Source organism: Peromyscus eremicus, chromosome 16_21 (genome assembly GCF_949786415.1).
Source record: "Peromyscus eremicus chromosome 16_21, PerEre_H2_v1, whole genome shotgun sequence".
Classification (NCBI taxonomy): Eukaryota; Metazoa; Chordata; class Mammalia; order Rodentia; family Cricetidae; genus Peromyscus; species Peromyscus eremicus.
Genome location: NC_081432.1, coordinates 63,624,969 through 63,646,203, shown reverse-complemented (window position 1 = coordinate 63,646,203; position 21,235 = coordinate 63,624,969). Strand labels below are relative to the sequence as shown.

Below are 21,235 nucleotides of genomic sequence, written 5' to 3'. Positions count from 1 at the left end.
TTCCAGTTTTCACTGGACCAATGCCCCAGTCCCAGCTTGTTTTGCTGTTGCCAACTGGGGACCTCTGAGTTTTTGGTTTTGTTTGCTGGCTTGCTTGTCTCTCTACAGTGAAAACGGTGCATGATGAGCATCTTCCTGGACTCATCTGTGACATCATCTTGTGTGCACATTCCTAGGAAAAGCAAAAGATTGCCTGGGAGCAAGCGGTTTATGTGTCTTCCTCTTAACGGAATGTTACCAGATCACCCCCACATGGTTGTTTATAGAGTTTAACCACACAACTCACATCTCCCTGCTTCTCTTTTTCCCCATCTCCTCATCCCCTCACACTTCATCTTTCTCTCTTTTTTGATTTTCTCTCCTTCCCTCATTTCTTCCTCTGCTCCCTGTGGAGGCCCAAATTACTTAGGGTCAGAGAATCTGAGCTTGCTTTACCCAGCGGGGCTGCAGAAGGGGATGATTTGACCAGGGGTGTGGTTACCAGGTATTTGGAAGGGTCTACACTTGGCTGTGTGGTGTGCTTTGATCTAGCAAGGGGGAGGTCTTTTGCCCCACCCCTTGGCATTGTTATAAAAAGCCCTTTCAAAGAGACAGAAGGGACTGTTGAGTTTTGATTCTGGTCCTCCTGAAGCTATCCTGTGTTTCTGTCTTTCTCCTCTTGCTATCTTCCTATCTAAAAGTTTCTTATTCCTCTCTCCTCCTCATAGGAATGCTTTTAAAAGGTGGGAGCTGCCCTTCTACATCTCCCCCTGAATAGATCTTGCTCTGTGGAAAGTTACTGCTGCCCACTGTGCCTTGAAGCACTCTTACATTGCATGCTTTGGTAAGTACCTGGTTTTTCACAACAGCTTCCTCATGGCTCCCTGAATGGACATCAGTATTTTCATCAGCTCTTTGGGGAGGTTGAGAAAGTTTGTTCCAACTCCATGACACATGGGCAGGGGCTTTCTTGGGCCTAGATCTATCCATCACAAATGGCACTTTTTTTTTTAATGTGCAAGGGAAGGAATAGACATATGGAAGAGCCATCTGTAACTTGTTCTAGGCTAGAAGATGAAGTCAAGAGGCTAGTGTTTTGTCTGCTAGATGCTCGGTTAAACGTCTAATTAATCCAAATGAACACATATGAGGTCTGTGTTGGGAGAAAAGACAGCACTGATAGGTAGCAGCTCTGTCACGAGCAGCGCTGTGCTCAGAGGACGAGACGGCCCCATTCCCGGCTCGGCAGCTTTTCTGCAAGGAAGCATGGCTGTGTCAGGGAGCAGATGTGGTGATGTCACCAGCCTTGGCAGTGGTGCCAGAGGTGCTGGCTCAGAGCCATTGTTGGCTCAGTGTGAAGGTGTGCCCACTGCCTGGACATTCGGTTCCTTTTGTCCCCTGCCATCATGTCAGAGTTCATCATGATCTGCTGAGCATCTGCTGTGTTCATGCCTATGACATATACATATCACTTGAAATGCAGGCCAGCTCTGGAGCACATACTCTTCTGTCCCCTAGGGACGAGGAAAGGGATGCTCAAGAGGGCTGATAGACCAAGGTCACAAGACCAAGAGATCACAGAGGTGACGTGCTTCTTGTCCTTCTTCTGATCCTGAGGGGAATGGTCAGCTTGACTGGGCTAAGGGATGCCCAGATCGTTTGTCAAATATCATTTCCCTGTGAATCTGTGAAGGTATTCCCAAGTGGACTGCAGAGAGAAGAGCTATCCTCATCAATGTGGGCAGGCACCATTGAATCCGTTGAGGATGTACTACAGAGAAGTCTACAGGTCAGGTTAACTTCCGCTCTGTGCTTTGATGGAGGCATCTGACATCTTCCTATGGTCATCAGAGCTTCTGGTTCTCAGATGTGAAAACTCAGACCAGAGCTTACAGTACTGCTGTCCCTGGTCTTCAGTGTTCAGGTTTGTGCTGGCACCACACTGCCCTGCTCCACTGAGCCTTCTGCTTGCAGAGGAACTGCAGATCACATGACTCCTCTGCCTTCCTAACCAGTCCTTCATAATCAGCCCCTTCCTACGCTCAGCCTCTATCCACTTGCTCTGCTTTCCTGGGAGCCCCGGCCAGCACTTGGGATGCGGGATAAGTGCCTTTGCCTTTGAGAGACATTGCAGCTCAAGACTGGCGCCAGGCCAGACACACTCTTCAGTTCTCCACAGTTCTAGGAAGGACATCTGAATGGATGCAGGAGACTCAAGTCACAGCCTTGGACAGTGTGTAGGAAAATGGGCCGAGGCCTCCTCATCTCAGCCTTCATCTTGAGCCTAGAAATTCGACTGTGGACCCCCAGTCACTATACCTCACCCTGTATTCTCACACACAACTATGGACTAGAATCCACACAAGTGATGAGACTTTGGTTATTGGTTATTGGTCTCAGAGATTCCCTGTCTGTTTTGGAATCTCTGAAGTACCGTCTTATCCAGGGATGTTGTTTCCTTCCCATTCTTTGACATTCCAAGGAGTCAACATCCCTGCCACTTGTTTCCGAGAGGGTGGATGATCTATAATTGATCCACGGCCTCACAAATGTCCTAAGGACAGCTGCACTCACCGAGGTTACACTCTGGTGCTTGAGGGCCAGAAAGGACAAGAAAGCCATGAGCCATTATTGGTGAATGCAGCCAAGTCTCAGGGGCTGTGCTGGGTACAAACATCTCATTTTACAGATGAAAATGGAGTCCAGGCCCAGAGCCCCTTAGCAGCCTGACACATTTGTAAGGCAAATCTGCGCTGGGCAGAAAGGACTCAGGGAAGGGTGGTGTGGACTGTCTAACTTGAGAGCGTTTTCAACAAAGCCACAGGCGGATGTTGTGAGATCTGTGGAGCTTCCTGCAGACACAAACTTAACAGCAAAGAGTCAAGTTCTTCTGTCTGAACTGGGCTTGGGGACCATCCTGGGACCCTGCTGGTTGTCTGCTGGCTCTGCCCACGGTTACTAGTGGCCCCGAGGGGTACACTTCCTCCCTTGGTCCCTCAGAGTCCACTGTACACGTTGCCAGTAAGCTCTTCATCTCTGCCTCAGGCAGGCTTCATGTCTGTGGGCTACTGGTCTCACAGCCTCAGTCACACTCAGTGAGGCCTGGGGAGTGTGTGTGCATGGTTTGTCTCTGTACTCCGTGGTACCCAGATGATCTTAATCAAATGGGACAAGCCGAAACACTGGCCACTCTGAAGAACAGGGAGCCACAAGAGGTCACTGCAGGAGTTTCCTGAGGGAGCAAAGCTCTTGAAGGAAGAGCTGGAGGAAGGCAGGGACAGCCCATGGAGGCTTTTTAACTTTCCTAAGGCCCTGTGTGGGGCTTGGGGAGTCACCTTCAAGAGCATACACCAGGCTGGTGATGATCCAAGGCCCCTCTTGTTGCTGAGGCTGGCTAGACAGGAGTGAGGCAGAGGAAGGAGGACCCAGAAGAGAAGGATTAAGGGATCGCCTATGTCTTTAGAACCTGCCAGTGGTGTCTTTGGATCTTCTTGTCGCCGTGAATATCAGTGGAACAGTGAATGAAGCATGGCCACAGCGCTGGCAGGGAGCTGCCTCCACAGGGGTCAGGTTGAAGGTGAGTGTGTGGACTGGTGTGCCCCCTCCTCTTCTCCTGTTCCAGTCTGGGAGTCTCTCAGGGCAACAACAAAGCAACTGAGTGGTCACCTATGCCAAGGGCCAGGCAGTTCTGGTAGAGTCTGGTCATCATGGGCTCCCTGGTCTGTGTCAGATCCTACAGTGACGTCCCTAACAGGATCATTCAGGTGGGTCCAGATAACCAGAACATTCCCCAGGGCCTGAGCAAAGCTGGTGGAGAAAGCTGGCTCAGATATGGAGCCAAGAGGGGGTGGGACAGGCAGGGGTCTTCCAGCCAAGCATGGGCCTGCTCTCCACACATGGCTTTCTTACCAAGACTTCCTTGCTGGTATGCGTTCCATGGCTCAATTGTCCTGGCTTGGGAAGGAGCAGGCCCAACTCAGGGCATAGTTGTTACCAGTCATTTTCTCTACCATCTGCACCACACACACACACACACACACACACACACACACACACACACACACGCACACACACACCACAAACCTTCCGCCTCAGTCTATTTCATATTCTCTTCTGTGGTTCCAGACCCTGGTAGCTCTTTAGCACTCAGCCCTGTCCTAAGGTCTCAGTGACAAGCGCCAGCGGACGTTCCTTGTGCCAGCCCTCCAAAGCTGTGGTGGCTATCCTCACCTGACACACCTCTCACCAGGTTTAGGAGTGTCTTGCATTTTTTAAGTTCTAACCACAGTTCTTGTTAAGAGTTTTGATCATGAGTGGAATGTGTCTCAGACCTTCATAAAATGCTGCTCAAGAGGAGAGGTGAGGCCTCGGCCGGCGCATTCCCTGTGGAAGACTCTCTCCCTTTTATCCCCGCCTCCCCGTGACTATCAGAAAGCAGGGTACCTGGAGCCTATTATCCTGGCTGCTCACATAAACACTTTCTGTGAGTTATGCTTTAATGTCAGACCTCTCGCTTTTATGGAGGTCGATACAAGAATCATCTGGTTGGACAACATTGGGATTCTTCTGTAAAATTGCAGTTGAAGACTTCATTCCCAGAGTCACTAGGTGTCCTTTACATGACATCATTCGTGATGTTACCCGGTGTCCTTTACATATGATCCACACGATAAATTCTGCCTTGTGTTTAGTTCCAGGAAGAAATTCTATTTCTGCAGATAAATTAGTTAGTATGCTCCCTGCTGTCAGAAAATGAAAACTCAGGAATTCTGGGTGCTTCTTTTTGCTCTGCGGCTAGACAAGGGAGAGGCAAATTTATTGCCTGTGTGTGTAATTTGCTCAGCTGTGGGGTCCAAAAGCACTTACTCCTTCCACTTGTTTTAAATGGACTTACTTTATTTTATGTTCAAATGTCTCATTGTACTTTTGCGAGATGTGTGGGTCTGGAAGCCATCTGGGGAAGCATTCATTGGCCTATTGATCTGGCCTGTTCATGCCGGCTGCTGGGATTCAAAACTAAATTCCTCCACACCCAGCTTTCAAGGAATTCATGTTTTAATGTGGAGAATAGCTTGGAAATTATTAGTCATTATAAAATGAGGCTGGTGAGCTCAGAAACACGTAAGACTGAAGAAAATAAGACCCAGGGAGAAGAGGCTGGGGTGGGGGTGGGGGAAGAGGCCAGGGGAGTCTTCCTGGAGGGGTCAAGGCTGAGCTAGCTCTGTGCATGCAAGAGAAAGGATAGCGGATGGAAATGTAGGCAGCTCTGACTCTGACAGTTCAAAGCTGGCCTCTTCTCAGTACTCATCCTCTTTTTCTAGCTAGGCTAGAGATTCTGGGTTGGGGCAGGCCTTAGCTCTGTGCCCCTGTCTGGACACCAGGATGCCAGGCAAAGTGTGCAGTGCAGTGCAGTGTGGCAGCTGGCAGAGCCTGAATCAACCAGGCTATCTGGTTATGCATCTATAACCACTAACTATTTTGGGTCTTAGCTGTAATGTGGGGACCAGCAGGGAGGGCCAGCCCTGTGAGGCCTGGGCTGGGGTCACAGAGGACACAACATGCTTGCCTGAGCATGAGCACTGTTTTCCAGGTCCAGGGTCAAAACCAATCCTGCACTGGCTGTTTTTCCCACCTCATTGCTTCTGAAGGCTAGAGAAGAAGTATTGACCTCCTGGGGATTTTGTGGGCATTAAAGAAGAAAACACACAGAGAGACATGTTGTGAAACTTCTCAGAGACACAGGCTGGTTGTCTCATCTGGCCCACCAGCCATTGTACCATTCCAGGTAGCAAAGAGAATACGGTTGTACCCTCCCTTTCAACTCTCCAAGTAATGCCTGTGTTAAAATAACATCATGGCGCTCGTTCCCAAGCCAGCATGCAGGACCCAGTTCTCCTCTAAGCCATGTCTGTTGTCCATGTTCTTACAAGTGGCCATTGACAGGTCTCTTCAAGGCCACCCCTGGATCTCTCAGGCTTCCACATCCAGGGGGCTCACAGGGCTCAATGCTGGTCGTGCCTCATGCCAAAATCTTCATGATTTCCTTGTCCACTGATTTTCAAAAGGACCAAGGCTGTGAGGAAGGTTGAGTTCCCGAATATACTTTGGGCAGGTATAAAAAGAGAGCCATAAGCTGTATTTGCAGCCAGGAGAGGGAGGAGACTGCTACCTTCATGGGGTGCTTGTCTGTATGTCAGTGCAGTGCCTATAAAAGCAGCCGGGTGGGGAAAAGCTCTTGTTGAGAAGATTTGCCCATTCCTTTGATGTGAATTCTTCCACCATAGCTGACTTGAAGCTATTGTGTGGTGTCAATAAACTGGGACTTGAAGAAACGCAGAGTAATGTGCACTGTGCAGACCCCCTACCCCATAGAGGTATGGTGGCTGTAGATGACTTCATAAGCATAGATAATAATTAGCAACAAATGAAATTTAAGAGTTTGTTGTTTTTTAAATATAACGCAACTATAAACTTACATAATTTGATTATTAGCCCCAGCTGTGTTGAATAACAGTATCCCATATTCCCGACACATCGCCAGCCAGTTCTTGTGACAAGGAACAAGCCAGCTCCATCACACCCCTGGATTTTCCTCATCAAGGCAATGATCTCTTCCAAATGGCGCCCCTCACATCACCACTAAGTCTATGTTCCTTGGGATACGGTGTTGTCTTCATGTGAATTTCCTTGGACACTGATCTGTTTTGCATATAGAGATGCTGAAGTTTTGGGCCAACCTTTTCTGCTTAGATCTGATTGGTTTCCAGGGTACTCCCAACCAGAAACCAGTAACCAGTAACCCATCCTCCATAGAAACCTAGGGACACAAAGAAAGACTAAGGACCTAAAACGAAGGGCGAGGCAAAGGCGGAGGAACGCAAACCAGACAGAGAGGCAGACGTTGCTGGCCGGCTGGTCGCTGCCTAATTTTTGCACTAGAAGCCCCCAAGACGGGACAGGACAGCAGACCACACCAGCATACAGAGGGCTACTCTTGAAGCCCCCGGTCCTAGCCTTTGACACAAGTGCCAGCTGCAGCTGAGGGCGGAGGACAAAGCCTCCTTCACAGACAAGAACCCCTTCTGTACCGGGGTCACACGGGGCCACAGATATCAGACAGCCTCTAAAGGCTCCTGGACAGCAACCTGGAGTCAAGTCCCTAAAGCGGCAGCTGGGATATGTTAACACCTCGTCTCTAATTGGGATAATATGCTTTTAAAACAAATGGGGCTTTCTGAAGCTCTTAATTAGACTTCTACTCAAGTGCCTTCCGTTTGAAGTTTGCTGACGGTCGCCTCGGGACAGCTGGTCCTGCTGACCCTGACACCTGCGCTGTGTAGACGGCCTCAGGGAGGCAGGCAGCGGAATGAAGGCACATGATTTCTCAGAACATGCAGAAAGGCCCTGAGGGCGCCTGTCCCAGTGAGGAGGACCAGACCTGGGGGGTTCTGGGCTGGGGAGCAGACAGGACAGAGCAGCCCTTGCCTGCAGTGGCCATGCTTTGCCTGCCATGGGCATGCTTTCCCAGTCCAAAGTGAAAATCACCTCTGGATTGAGTGGCATTTCCGCTTTGGCGCTACTTCTAATGAGTGAGCAATATGAAAGCTGGAGAATGACCCTGTATGAGGGACAGGTGGGTTGACTCCACTCCAGTGACATGCCCAGGGTGAGCACAGGGCAGGGTGCATGACCCAGGTCAACTTGCATATCTTTCTAACAGAGGCTGTCCTTCCTTCCCTTGGTTCTCTGAGGCAGATGGCATGGGAAGAATGTCAATTCTAAGTGTGCCGAGTCCCTGGCAGTGGAGTGCAGGAGTGTGACCCTGCCAAGGCTGTCCTGCCATTTTGACTTATCGGTTGTCATTTCATGATGATTATTATTACTGACTTGGGTCATGATCATGACATTAGCTTTCTGTGTACTTCCCTTCCATTAGCTCTGGGTACTGGGTTTCTTTAATTGTGAGTCATTGCAGGACCCAGGCTATCACAAGGGCGGGGCTCCTCTTGTTTGGAGTATTAGTGGTTGGGTCCTGGCCAGCTGGAAAGAAAGTGAGCCTTCTGGAGAATGACACTATCCTCCAGGTGATCTTCTTGAGTTCCATATCAAAAGGGACACTTCCCACATCCGTCTGCCACTGAAGGTGCAGGAGGCCCCTTGGATATGACCATGTGGGTTCACTGTTGACATTATCAATGCACTGAAGTGAGTCAACCATTGTCATAGGCTAGGAATCATAGGGATGCTCAGAGAGACCTGGGGTCATCCTCTCCTTCCAGCAAGCACCAGCCCTGTGACCACAGGCAGGCCACTGAATCTCCCCATCTGGAGGACACCCTGGCCTCCTGTGAATGTGATGATGATAAGGCCTGGTGCCCACAGACCACAGACACTGATGGGTTGCTGTTTTTGCCACAAGTTGCTATGGTTGGGATTGCTCAGTCCTGCCTCTAAAAGGCTCAAAATAGCACTCTGGGGAGCAGGGTTCAGGTTCGGATGGGACAGGAAAGCTCGGGGGGATAAGGAAGCGGTTGGAAAGGCAGTTGTCAACAGCCAAATGCAAGCACACAGGTTTGGGAGTTGGTTTTTCCCAGAGGAGGTGTACAGACTCCACCCCTTGCCTTCCTTAACTTCCAGGGTGTTGAAGGCTTGTCATTTAGCTGAATTAGCTTGGACCACTCCCCTTTCACCCCAAGGGCTCTCCAGCAATACATACCCCTCTTCATTCTGAGGGCTCTGAAGCATACACCCCCCTTTATTCCAAGGGTTCTGCAGGGAACACCCTATTCATTCCGAGGGCTCTGCAGCATACTCACCGAGAGCTGCTTGCTGTAGGTGCCGCTGGGTGATGGCATCCTTTAGCTGACCTGTGAAAGACAAAGGAAAACCACCAGTGAGTTTCCAACAAGCTGCAAGAAGACATCACTTCAGGAACACCTGACAAACTGAGTCAGAAAAACAATCCAGAGCTGGGGAGACACTGGCAGGCAGACCTTGAGGTGAGAGCCCCTCCAAATCCTGGGAGGTGCCGGAGAGGAGAATGCAGAGGTAGATGTTGGCGCATATACATGGATTTCACCTTGGGGTCAACCATCTTATGGTTTAATTATCTAAACCTGTCATTCATAATCTTTGCTAGGGCCTGGTCTCTTAAGTAATTCTATTATTAATGAAGGAGGAGAGAGGATGCGGTCTTTTAATAACTTATAAGACCCTCTCTTCAGTCCACTTCTTTTATTTTACAGCTGTGGGAAAAGTTGATCACTGTGTATGAAGCACATATAATTCTGAGTCGTGTTGTGAAGTTATAGTGTGTGGATGGAGTTCTGTGGAGCTGGGGTCTCAGTGTGCCATTTGTTTGGGTGCTTCCTTCATAGGAAACGTTCGCAAGAGAGAAAATGTTCAGAAGAGGGGTGAGGAGATGGCTCAGTCGGTGAAGGGCCCGCTGAACAAACACCACACTCAGAGCCCACAGGAGGAGCTGGCACAGGACCCTGCGCCTGTAACCCCAGCACCGGGAGGCACAGAGAGGAGGTCCCGGAGATTTCTGACTCAGCAAGCTCCAGATTCAGTGAGAGGCCTTGTTCAAAAAAGAAAAAAAAAAATAGGGGGAGAGTGACTGAAAAAGACACCCAACTCCAACCTCTGTCCCCCCACACTTGTACACACACACACACACACACACACACACACACACACACACACACAGAAAATATTCAGAAGATGGTGACTGGGAGGTGGTAGGTCAGAGGTCATGCTCTGTGAGGAATTTTTGAGCTGACCTGAGATATTTTGATGGAGAAGAAAAGATGAGGAGGAACTGGGATGATGAGTTCCTGGATAACTGAGTGGTGATGTATGGATGTTTTATTCTGTCCAGTTGGGAGTGGGTGTGTATGCTTTCAAATCACAGGAAGTCCAACTGGGGACCTGGTATGAGGAAGAAACCGTTCACAAGGTGCACTGTCCGCAAATGGATTAAGTGTTCTCAGGTGGCCTCAGTCTCCCAGGATGGCACAAGGACCCCTCAAAGGTGCCAGGCAAGAGCAGCTCAGGGGTGGTTAGAGAGAGAATGTCTATCCTTGAAGGATTTGGGACTCAGTGACTCTGGGCTTCCTCTGTCTCTAAAATTCCAAGGTTGGGGATTCGAGACATGGACAGATCTGGGGTTGGTGCGTGTCCCGAGGCTCAACACACTTAATAAGTCTTAGTGCTGTCTATGGCACGTCTCAAGTGGGAACTGTGATCTGGACACTGGGGAGCCTGGGAGCCTTGCTGTCCCTTGTCTCACGTGTTTCTTTTTCCACATAAGGAACATACAATTCCAAGATGAGGATGGGCAGATAATGAGGTGTCCACAGGAGACCTGTCCCTTCAGGAGAGAGCTAGGTGACAAAGGGATTGAGAAGGATGACAGAACTCAGTCAGCTTAATTCGGATGTGAGAATCCTTCCTCAAGAAGGAGCTAGAGCCCCTTCCTCAAGCACTTTCATAGTGAAGCTGTGTAGAATAAATTATGCACATGGAATCCACACCTGCTTCCCTTCCCTTCAGTCACGGGGATCAGCATAGAAAAAGATCATTTCTGGTAGGCAGAGGAAAACATTCACATCAGAGGGTGCCATACCTGCCCCATGTGGCCACCCCTCCAGGTCAGGGGGTGCCACACCTGCCCCGATGTGGCCGCCCCTCCAGGTCAGGGGGTGCCACACCTGCCCCGATGTGGCTGCCCCTCCAGGTCAGGGGGTGCCACACCTGCCCCCGATGTGGTTGCCCCTCCAGGTCAGGGGGTGCCACACCTGCCCCGATGTGGCTGCCCCTCCAGGTTAAGCGTCATTAGTTCTTAGGTGATCTCTGAGGTGGGGGTGGGGCACTGCTTATAGGTACATGATCAACCTTCCTACTGCAGTTCCCTCTAATACAGTTCCTCATGTCGTAGTGACCCTCCAACCATAAATTGTGTTCGTTGCTACTTCATAACTGTAATTTTGCTATTGTTATGAATCGTAAATGTCTGATATACAACCCCTTTGAAAGGAGTCACGATCCACAGGCTGAGAAACACTGACCTGGGGTGGGGCTTGGGGCACCTGCATGGTGGCCACTACCTTCTAGATTTCCTCCCTGGAGAAGGTTATATACAGAGAGGGAGCCAAGGACGGGCCTGAGCAATAACTGCTCCCCAGTTCTAAGCAGGGAAGGTTGGAACACTGGGAGTGTGCTGAGGGGGAATTGGGAGGAAACCTGGCTTATGAATTGCTGCATTTTTCATGTACATACAAAGTTTGCTTCTCATAAAGAAGGATAATGGTTTAATTACAGAAAGTGAAGATTTTAAAAATGTTTTCCCACTTTATTCCTCAACATGTGAGTATCAAAATAGCATTTCTTTGAATTGTATTGTATTAGGATGCTTGATTTTAAAAAGTAGATGGTGGGGTTGTTGACCTAAGTTTCATTTAAAAACTGTTAAATGACTTTTAGATTGACATTAGGACAGAACTTCTAGCAATTTCTGGAATGGCCCTAAACATACTTCTACTGCTTTGTACTATGTGCTTACAGGAAGCCACATTCTTGACACCGATAATTATAAATCAGAATGTTGGTCACTATGGGAAATGCTGAAGATGCTCTTTATCCTGCAGTTTACGATGCCCAGGTGAGACTTACTTCCCTAGCACATCTGTCTCATTAGCATGTAAATTTGTTTTTGTTTTTAATAAATGGTCAAATCATTTGTATTGCTCTCAAATACATTTGTGTGTATGTGTATGCTTGTGTGTATGTGTGTGTGTGTGTGTGTGTGTAGAGGGCAGTACACATACACATGTGAGGGGCACGTGGAAGCCAGAGGTAAACTTTCAATATCTCCTTCAACCGTTCTGACATATCTTAGAAGACAGGGTCTCTCACGAACCTGAAGTTCACTGCTTTGGCTAGGCTGGCTGGCCAGGGAGCCCCAGGGGTCTGACTGTCTCTACCTTAGAGTCTTGGGATTTCAAGAACACCAATTGGTTATCCATACTAAATGGTCAGCCCTGAAAACATCCATACAATTCCCATTATATGGATTGAGCAGTTTGTATTTGTGTATTTAAGAATATATATAACTAAAGAAAAAAGGGGCATGAATTTAAAAGATGGGGAACACTTGGAGGATTTGGAGGGAATACCAGGAAGCGGGGGAATGAGGCAATTATATTATAATTTTAAAGAATAAAAAATTAAGATGGAAATTTAAAAAAAAAAGGGAAGTCCTATATCCCTCCTAGGAAAAGTCCCTCCCACTGTTTTGAAGAAAGGTTCTCTCCTTGTGTGCCTGACAACGTGTCCCTCCTTGATAAAGCTCCCCCCAGCTCTGTACCCTTCCACAGTAGCAGTGTCTGACCTAGTCTACCTCCAGCTGCCCTGCTCCCCAGTCAATGACGGGCTCCCCAACCCTGGGGTGGGGTGGGGCAGGGGATTTCCCACAGGCCCTGGCTCGTTCATGTAAATAAAAAGGGAAAATTTTATCAGAACTGAGAATTCTCTAAACTCCACAAACATGCAAATGTACTCAGAATAAGGCACCCCTAAGGGACAAAAATGCAGTCTTTATAATATCACATATTGATAAAGGCAGTTGTAAAATGTAATCCCCAATGCTCAGTTTTGGTGAATTGACTGACATCCCCCACCATATGGCATTTGCAGTGGGAGGGCCATATCCCTAAACAAGCTTCCAAAAATAGCCTTATGGCTGACACCTAATTACAATTGCCAGCAGAGGCATTCCTCAAGCAAAGATAACAGTCTCTCTAATCGGCAGGATCTTGCAGCTCCATGGGTTTTGGCAAAGGAGGAGCTGAGGGAGATTGCGGAATTCACTCAGCATGAGGTGTGCTGTCATTACCGAGGTGATAAATTTGCAGGTTTTGGCCAGGGTTCCTGGACATATTCCCCATCTAGAGGTAGGGATGAGATGAGACAGAAACAGAGAAGTCCTGCCCAGGCAGGAGACTGCCTGAGAGGGGAGCAGGGAGCCCGGATTGGGGCAAGACTCAAGGAGCAGGCAAAGGAAGGAAGGAGAGCCTCTCCAAGGGACAACTTGGCAATTAGCAATTTTCCTCTGCTGACTTACAATGCTGTGTGCCTTTCTCCCTTTCTGACCTGGACATTAGTGGGGTGAGTGGCAGTGGGGACAGACAGGGTACTCTAAGCCAGTACCCACTCACAGAAGTGCTCTGAAGATATGCAGCTTTGAGAACACCCATTGTCTGTCCAGAGCACATAGAGGGCGTGGATTGTAGGGATGTGGATTCTCTGGAGCTGAGCAGTTCCTGGGGAAAACGTTAGCATCATGGGAAGGCAAAACTGATTCTGGATCCTGATACTTGCAGTGTTTAGGAGGCAAGAGTTTTCCTTACCTCATACTTGGTTTTGCATGTAAGCTAGTTTGAGATCACTCACTGAATGGAAGCTGGTCCTGAGGACGGAAATTCATGTGGGATTCCAGCAGCATGGCTTTGCAAACTGCTCTTGGGGAGGACTCCCTTCCCTCTCCTCCTCCCTCCCTTCCTCTCTTCTTCCTTCTTTTTAGAGACAGTTTCTCACTATGTAGCCTTGGCTGTTCTGTTATTCTCTATGTAGACCAGGATGGCTTTGAAATCACTGAGATCTGCTGCCTCTGTCTCATGAGTATTAAGACAAAAGGTGGGTGCCACGAAGCCCTGCTCCTCCTGGGATTTTTGTGATTCTATGCTATACTGAAGATGCTTATGTTGCTATCAAGCCATAAGTATTTATCACTTATCACTGGACATAACACTATGTCCAAAGCAGTGGGTGACAAGGTAGTAGGAAACTCCATCCATTGTTGGTAGCCTAAGAAAAGCAGCAAACTACAAGAGTTGGCAAATGGCTGCACACATGCCCTTTTTAAGATGCCAAACCCGTGTCTGATTTGTTCATCCTTCATGACTCATGTCTCAGTCTGCTCTTGTCACTATGGTGAAATATCAGGGGCAGGCTAACTTTATGAAGCAAAAAATGTTCTAGCTCATTGTTTCATGGCTGAAGATCCAAATAGAACTGAAGGGACACTATCCCACTCGAGCATGTGGCCCTGGCAGGCCTTGCCCTTCTTCCCCATTCCCTCTGCCTTGCTAAAAACCTTTAGAGTACATTCCTAAAGCTGCCTCCAATGTCCATTCCCTTATTTGGCCACTTCCTCCTCCTGAGGCTGACTGCCAAGGTCCAGATATCAAAGTATTGAAGTCCAGCAATCAGAAGCCCCCTTTGGCTCACCTAATTAACATGCCCCATTAACACCTCATCCTAACACAGGGGTTTCCCATTTTACCTTTATACACTGCCATTTGCCTATGGGCCACATCTGTCCCCCCTCAATCCAAAGGCAGTCCTTTGTCCCTGCTGGGCAAATACCCCTGCCCCCTCTCCCTCCCTCCTTCCCCTCTCCCTTGCTCCCTATCTCCTTTACCACCTCACCCCAGCCGGTTCTAACACAGACTTCCCCTTCTTCTCCTCTTGACATTACACCTTCAAGGGCATTTGCTGCTGTTTTTCTGTCAGAGTCAGAAAGCACCCACTTACCACCTTTACCACCATCTTTACTACCACCCCCCCAACACCCCATCCCCCCACACCCTGCTGCTTAATAAAGGATCTCTCTGTGAAAACAGCTGTTGAGTGTGGTTTGTGTCTAATCTGGGGTCCGGGAGAGAGCCCCAGCAGTGTGGGAGTCCCCTTCAAGAACCACACAGGTTCCAGTGACATCCCTCCTTGGCTGCACCACCACAGCAGAAGACGTGGTGGGATTGAGAGTGGACAAAGTCACACTGTCAACAGGGAGCCAGGAGGCAGGGTTGCTACAGTCCCTTTTTGAGGGGTGCTCTCAAGCACCTAGAGACTTCCCACTGACCTCCACCTCCTCTGGCTGGGGGCGGGGGGGGGGCGAGCCTCAGTGGGTGAAGTGCCTGCCCTGAAAGTATGAAGAACAAGGTTCAAACCACCAGAGACCATCTAAAAAGTCAGGCATGGTAGCGTGTGTCTGTAATCCCCAGCCTTGGAGGTCTCTGAAGCTCATTGGCTAGCCAGCCTAGATGAGAGAATCTGTGTCAAGAAAAGAAGAGAGGCAGATAACAAAGTGTTCAAAGAAAAACACCGAACTTCCATTTCGGGCCATCACACGCAGGTACATACATATGCTTACACACACACATACTGCCCCCAAAAGAAGGTCCTATGTGAACCTTTGGGGAACAGAGTGATGTCATAGCCCATCCACTGCAGTGCTGCTATTCTAATATTCTGTGGTTGAACGAAGCAAACGTCTATATCATTTTGGTCATACTACAAAATAATCACAAATTTGCATGTATCAGGGACTGAGTTCTATAGTGTAACAGCTTCCTGAGATTGAAACATTCCATCCTGCAGGAAGCTCCTCAAACAGGAAGGTAAACAACTAAAAATAACTTCAGGAAGTTCCTGAAACTGACCAGATTTACTAGGTCCTTCTCTGACAGAGTAAAGGAAGCTGAGCAGGAAAGAAGACTCCTGAGCCAGAATAGCTGCCCGGAAGAGGTTTAGAGCAAACGAGGAACCTGAAACGGACACTCTCCAACCCGCTGAGGTGCCTACAGGCTGTGCAGTATGCTTCAGGTCCCCAGCTTTGTGAACTGTCCCCCATGCTAGGGTGAGAACTTTGGTGATGCCGCTGTCTTTGAGTCATTTCTGCTCCTGTAAGTAAGCCCAATAAAACAGTGTCTCACCACGTTGGGGATCGGTGGTATCTGTATTTTGGTCTGGTGTGGTTGTGTATGGATCTGGGTGTGTCTGTGTGTCTATGTCTGTGTCTGTTACATTTCTTCAGGAAATGTTCTGCCCCAAAACAGTTCAAATCTCAATTTCTCAGTAGGTGGGCTGCTTTATCTCTAGGCCTTGATTTCATCATTTGAAAAATGGAGTGGATATTACTGCAGTGACATGTTAGACCATCTGAAGATGCTTGGTAGGAGGGAGAGAAAACAAATGGGGGGATGTGGTGCATCACCTAATTTTAGGTATCAAGGCTCTTTAACATTTATTAAATGGAGAGCACACAATTTCCACGATGGTCCCCAAAGGCCAGGTTGTGAATGTTAAGTCAACGGTAGAAGCTTTGAAGGGGGGAAGCGGCTTAGTTGAGTGATAGACGGCAGCAGGTGCAGCACAGAGAAAGAACAGGGGCGTCAAGGAGGGCGTGAGCATGTGTGCTCCAAGGAGAGCCATGGTACACACAGCAGGGAGAGAAAGGCAGAGAAAGGCAGGCAGACACCGGGTCCAGACAGCGGGGGGGGGGGGGGGGGCAGAGGGGAGAGAGGGCTGATGCATTCCTTCTGGAGTGTGGAGTCCTAGGGGCTCAGGAGCCAGGTGAAATGCAGTCTCCGGGTATACACCATGGCTGAGTCTTAACAGCCTCATGACTGGAGCATGGGGAGAGGAGAATACTCAACATGCTGCCTGCCTCGGGGTGGGGATTGCTCTGCATCAGGAGGTCATGGTTGAGGTTCTGAATCCATAGTGCTGAGGAGGCCAATTTCTCTGTAATAACAATGGAGATCTGAGATAACCAGGACATTAGATCCCTCAAGGCTGTTTGTAAAAATAATGGGCCTGGAATAAATTAAGTGTGTAATCCTTAGATGGATTTCCAACAAACAGGAGTATGTAAATCCTTTGAAGGCTTAAAATCAGCTCATTCTCTCCCTGATGGGGCTAATACACAGCTCATCGGGCTCGTTAGTATAATTTGAAAGTCTGTTGGGGCAGGGCTGCCACCTCTGCTCAGTACAGCCTTGGTCGAGGAGACACAAAGGGAACAGCCAGAAGGCTTTGCTGGCTTAGGCTACAGGCATGCTTCTGAAGTCTGGGAGCGGGGCAGAAATAGACAATGGTGAACTGAGCTGGGGCCTGGAGCCCGCCAGGCTTCTTGGCTCCAGGAGAAGGAAGGTAACTGGAAGAGCGCTATGCAAAACAGCAGTGAGAGCCAGGCTCACAGGGAGAGACAGTGGGCTGAAGGGAGGCTCCCACCACAGCCTGGAGGGAAGGGGCCCGGGCTGGGAGGAACACAAGACTCCTAACTGTGCATGGTCCGCACCCCACTGCATCCCAAGGCTGGAGAGAGAGAGGGGGGGAAAGGGGAGAAGAAGGAGGGGGAGGAGAGAGAGGGGGAAGAGAGAGGGGGGAGGAGAGAGAGGGAGGAGGAGAGAGAAAGGGGAGAGAAGGGGGAGGAGAGAGAGGGGGAGGAGAGAGAGGGGGAGGAGAGAGGGGGAGGAGAGAGAGGGGGAGGAGAGAGAGGGGGAGGAGAGAGGGGGAGGAGAGAGAGGGGGAGGAGAGAGAGGGGGAGGAGAGAGAGGGGGAGGAGAGAGGGGGAGGAGAGAGAAAGGGGGAGAGAAGGGGGAGGAGAGACAGGGGGAAGGAGAGAGAGGGGTACAGGTCCAGCCTCCCTCACGTTGCCTGGCCCAGCTGCTCAGCCTCTCTAGGGCAGATGCTGCCACATCCTGGTAGCACTGTGGGGCAGTCCTTCACACTGCTTCCACCAGAGCAAGCTCTGAACTGGGGGAGGGAGTCAGAGGTTCTGACAGCGGAGAGGAGTGGACACAAAGAGCAAGGGAAGTGAGTTAGATGTGTTTCAGTAAAGGGGGGGGCAGCGTACAAAAGCTGGTACGATCTGTATGAATAAGGTGAGAAAAGAGAGCTGAGTCAATAGTTGAATCATAAATGGGTTGCAAAAGACAGTCATTTGCTTGACAGGCAGAATTTTATGGATATAGTACAGAGCTGGGTTAATTTTATTATAAATTTATAGCTATATATGTATATATACAAGCATATATATAGAGAGAGACATTCATGTGTGACTTGTATAAATATGTGCATATATACTCTCTATATAGATCTCTATATATTACATACACACACATACATATATGTAGATACATATATATATATGGTGGTGAATAATGCCATGCCAAGCCCAGATTCTCTCTCTTTCTGCCTACAGATCAGGATGTAGCTTTTAGCTATTGCCACAGTGTTCCAGGCCATGAGGATAATGGACTAAACCTCTGAAACTGCAAGCTAGACCCCAATTAAATGCTTTCTTTTATACGAGTTGCCTTGTTCACGGTGTCTCTCCACAGCAATGGAACAGTGACTAAGACAATGTGCATGCATGTATTTTCAGGGAGTCCCACTTAGCTCTAGCTGCCCTGGAACTTGCTATATAGACCAGGCTGTCCCTGTACTTACAGACATTCACCGGCCTCTGTCTCTTGAGATTAAAGGCGTGCGCCAACACCGTCCGCCTCGTACATGTGTATTTTTACCCCCGAGCCTTGTGCTGCTCACTCTTTTCTTACTCTCTTCTTCTTCCAGCAGGCAGCCATTCTAAGAGGTCTGAGGTCTAGCCTCTTATTGTCTATAGCCTTACAATTTGTTTCAAAGTGTTCTATGTAATTTTCAAGCTGTGAAAGTAATATTGTGAACTTGGCACATGTCAGTTAACCCTAGCTACTCAGCAGGCTGAAGCAGGAAGATGGCAAGTTCAAGGCCAGCCTGGGCAAGTTAGTGAGATCATGTCTCAAAACAAAAAGTCACATTGAAAACAAAGATGGATGGGTTCAGTCCTTAGTACCCCTTATCCCCCAAAACACACACACACGCACACGCACACGCACACGCACACGCACACGCACACACACCTGTTAGGCTAGTGAAATCATCCTGTTTTATGCTATGCTTCTGACATTTGTCCATGTTCTTCTGTGTGCTCCCTATTCTCTGTTTCTAGTTGCTACAGACACCCATGGTGAAGGACATTGTTCGCACACCTTCAGTCCAAATACCTGGGTTGTCCCCATTTCCCTACTCCACTAGCATGAACAGATCTCTGGTGCCCTCGGCAGGAAGTCGTACATGAGAGTTTCTACTCAGCCTTAGCCTCTGTGTTTAGTGTGGGTGCTGCTGTGTGGTCCACACTCCCAGGGCAAACACTGTACGGTATGCTGAGGCTCCTCCAGGTAATTGATGATGGCGTGCACTTTCATTGATGCTCTATTCTTAAGCCAGAAACTGGAAACAGCCTAGATGTCTAGCAACTGAAGACTGGACAGTAGAAATGTGGTGTATTTACACAATGGAATTTTAGTCAGCTGTTAAGGAAAATGAAACCATGAATTTTACGTGTAAATGGACAGAACTCGAAATAATCATCCTGAGTGCTAAAGCCCCAACCCAGAAAGATGAATGTTTTGTGTTGTATTTCCTATGTAATGTTAGCGTTTATGCTTTAGATATGTGTGTTTTGTTTAGAATACTCACAGTGCTTAGGCAGTTAGTCAAGGGCCCTAGGGCATCTCCCAAAGAAGGGGAGACAAAGGGACAAAGGAGAAGTGAGAACAAGGGGACTGAGTGGCGTGGAGGAGGGCAGGGCAGTGGAGGAAATATGGGGAGGGACCTGCTCCTGCAGAAGCTCCTATAATACACACACACACACACACACACACACACACACACACACACACGAGTTTAAACGAAGTCACCATATAATGGGGGAAACAATGCCCCAACTAGACATCATAGACCACCAAATACAACCCCCAGCACCAAGAATAGGTTCTATCACTTTGAGTTGTTGGCCAGTGAGGACCCATAAACCTCCGAACAATCCAGGCTATTGACAATGCTACTGGTCATGCTCCATGCTCCACAGCTGGGCTGCAAGACCCGATTGCTGAAGACCCTGCAGGCTTGTATCATAGAACACGGAGAAACGGAGCCGCTGCTCAGGGGCTTCACCCCTGCTGGCTAGCGTCCATGGAAGGTGCTATGCATGATACCAGAGGACAAAAGTAATCACTGCCTCACTCCATGGTGAAGGCCTCTTCACAGTCAGAAGAGGGCCCAAATATTTGCACACTCCTCTTGAAAGAGACGGCATGGAGAAGCCATCCCAGCAGGCAGGCCAGCCTAGAACCAGCCTCACTGGCTTGGACACCAGCCAGGTCACTAGCTGCAACCTGGGGCAGGTGACTGGATGGAGTGTGACTTTGTTTCCTCTGTAGAAGAATTTGGATAATGATGTGTATGTTAGGACTGGATTGGGGCTGTAGGGTAAAAGGCCCAAGGCCATTTCTGGGTTTGAAAACCTACCAAACCCCACCAATCCCTGAGCATGAAACCCCACCAATCCCTGGGCTTGGCTTGAAATGTCACCAATCCCCACCCTGCAAATCTCCACCTTGGAAAACTCTGCCCCCAAGAAATCCTATATAAAGTCTGCCTCCTAGTCAGTTCTTTGCTGTTTCCCACCCAGCAGAAGCAGCCACCCTCCTGTGTCTCTCCAGATGAATCTCTTGTGTGTGGTTTGTTTTGCAGTGTGACTTTGTGGTATTCCTTGGCTCCCAACTGCCGGGACACCTTTCCCTTCAGAGCTGTAACACTTGTATAGGGCAAGCCTCCCCCTCAGAGCACACGCAAAATGCCTAACTTAGGGAAGCAGGGCCTGGCATGCTAAAAACCACGAGAGCATCAAAACTGTGATGATTAGCAAGAAGGAAAATCAGCACAAAGAAAGATGTGGGTGGAAGAGACAGTGGTGGTAGAAACGACTTGAGGATTTAGCTTCTGACCGCGAAAGACTCTGTGTGTGTGTGTGTGTGTGTGTGTGTGTGTGAATATATATGTGTGTGTGTATATGAGAGAGAGAGAGAGAGAAAGGGAGGCAGGCAGACAGAGATAGACATGCAGAGAGAGAGAGAGAGAGAGAGAGAGAGAGAGAGAGAGAGAGAGAGAGAGAGAGAGAGACTAAATCTAAGCAAGAAGGAGATGGGATGATAGGATGCGATGGGAAGTTGAAACAAGCCTCCGGGGCGGGGAGATGGCTGGGGGGTTAAAACACTCTCTGCACAGCATGAGGACCCAAGCTCCAGTCCCCAGAACCATAAAATGACAGGTGCTTCCTATAATCCCAGCTTCTACAGGCCCAGACAGGGTCCCCAGAGCAAGCTGCTGGAGAGACTAGCCATATGGTGAGCTCTGGGTTTGCCCAGGAGACCTTGTCTCAATGAATAAGGTAGAAAAGCCATCTAGGATGACTCCTGACATCAACCTTGCACCTCCACATGCACACACACTCACACACACACACACACACACACACACACACACACACACACTCGTGAATGAGCATCCCCCAACCGCAAATGTG

At 49.0% G+C, this 21,235-nt stretch overlaps 1 protein-coding gene across 3 annotated transcripts in view; it reads right to left on the bottom strand.

The window, feature by feature from the left end:
- The window catches only part of Kif6 (kinesin family member 6), a 323,846-nt gene that overhangs the window by 35,648 nt on the left and 266,963 nt on the right, over window positions 1–21,235 (bottom strand). For all 3 annotated transcript variants that reach the window (XM_059281632.1, XM_059281633.1, XM_059281634.1), the window contains one exon: window positions 8,796–8,846. In XM_059281632.1, the coding sequence (XP_059137615.1) occupies window positions 8,796–8,846 (51 nt within the window). The remainder of the gene's footprint in view (window positions 1–8,795; window positions 8,847–21,235) is intronic.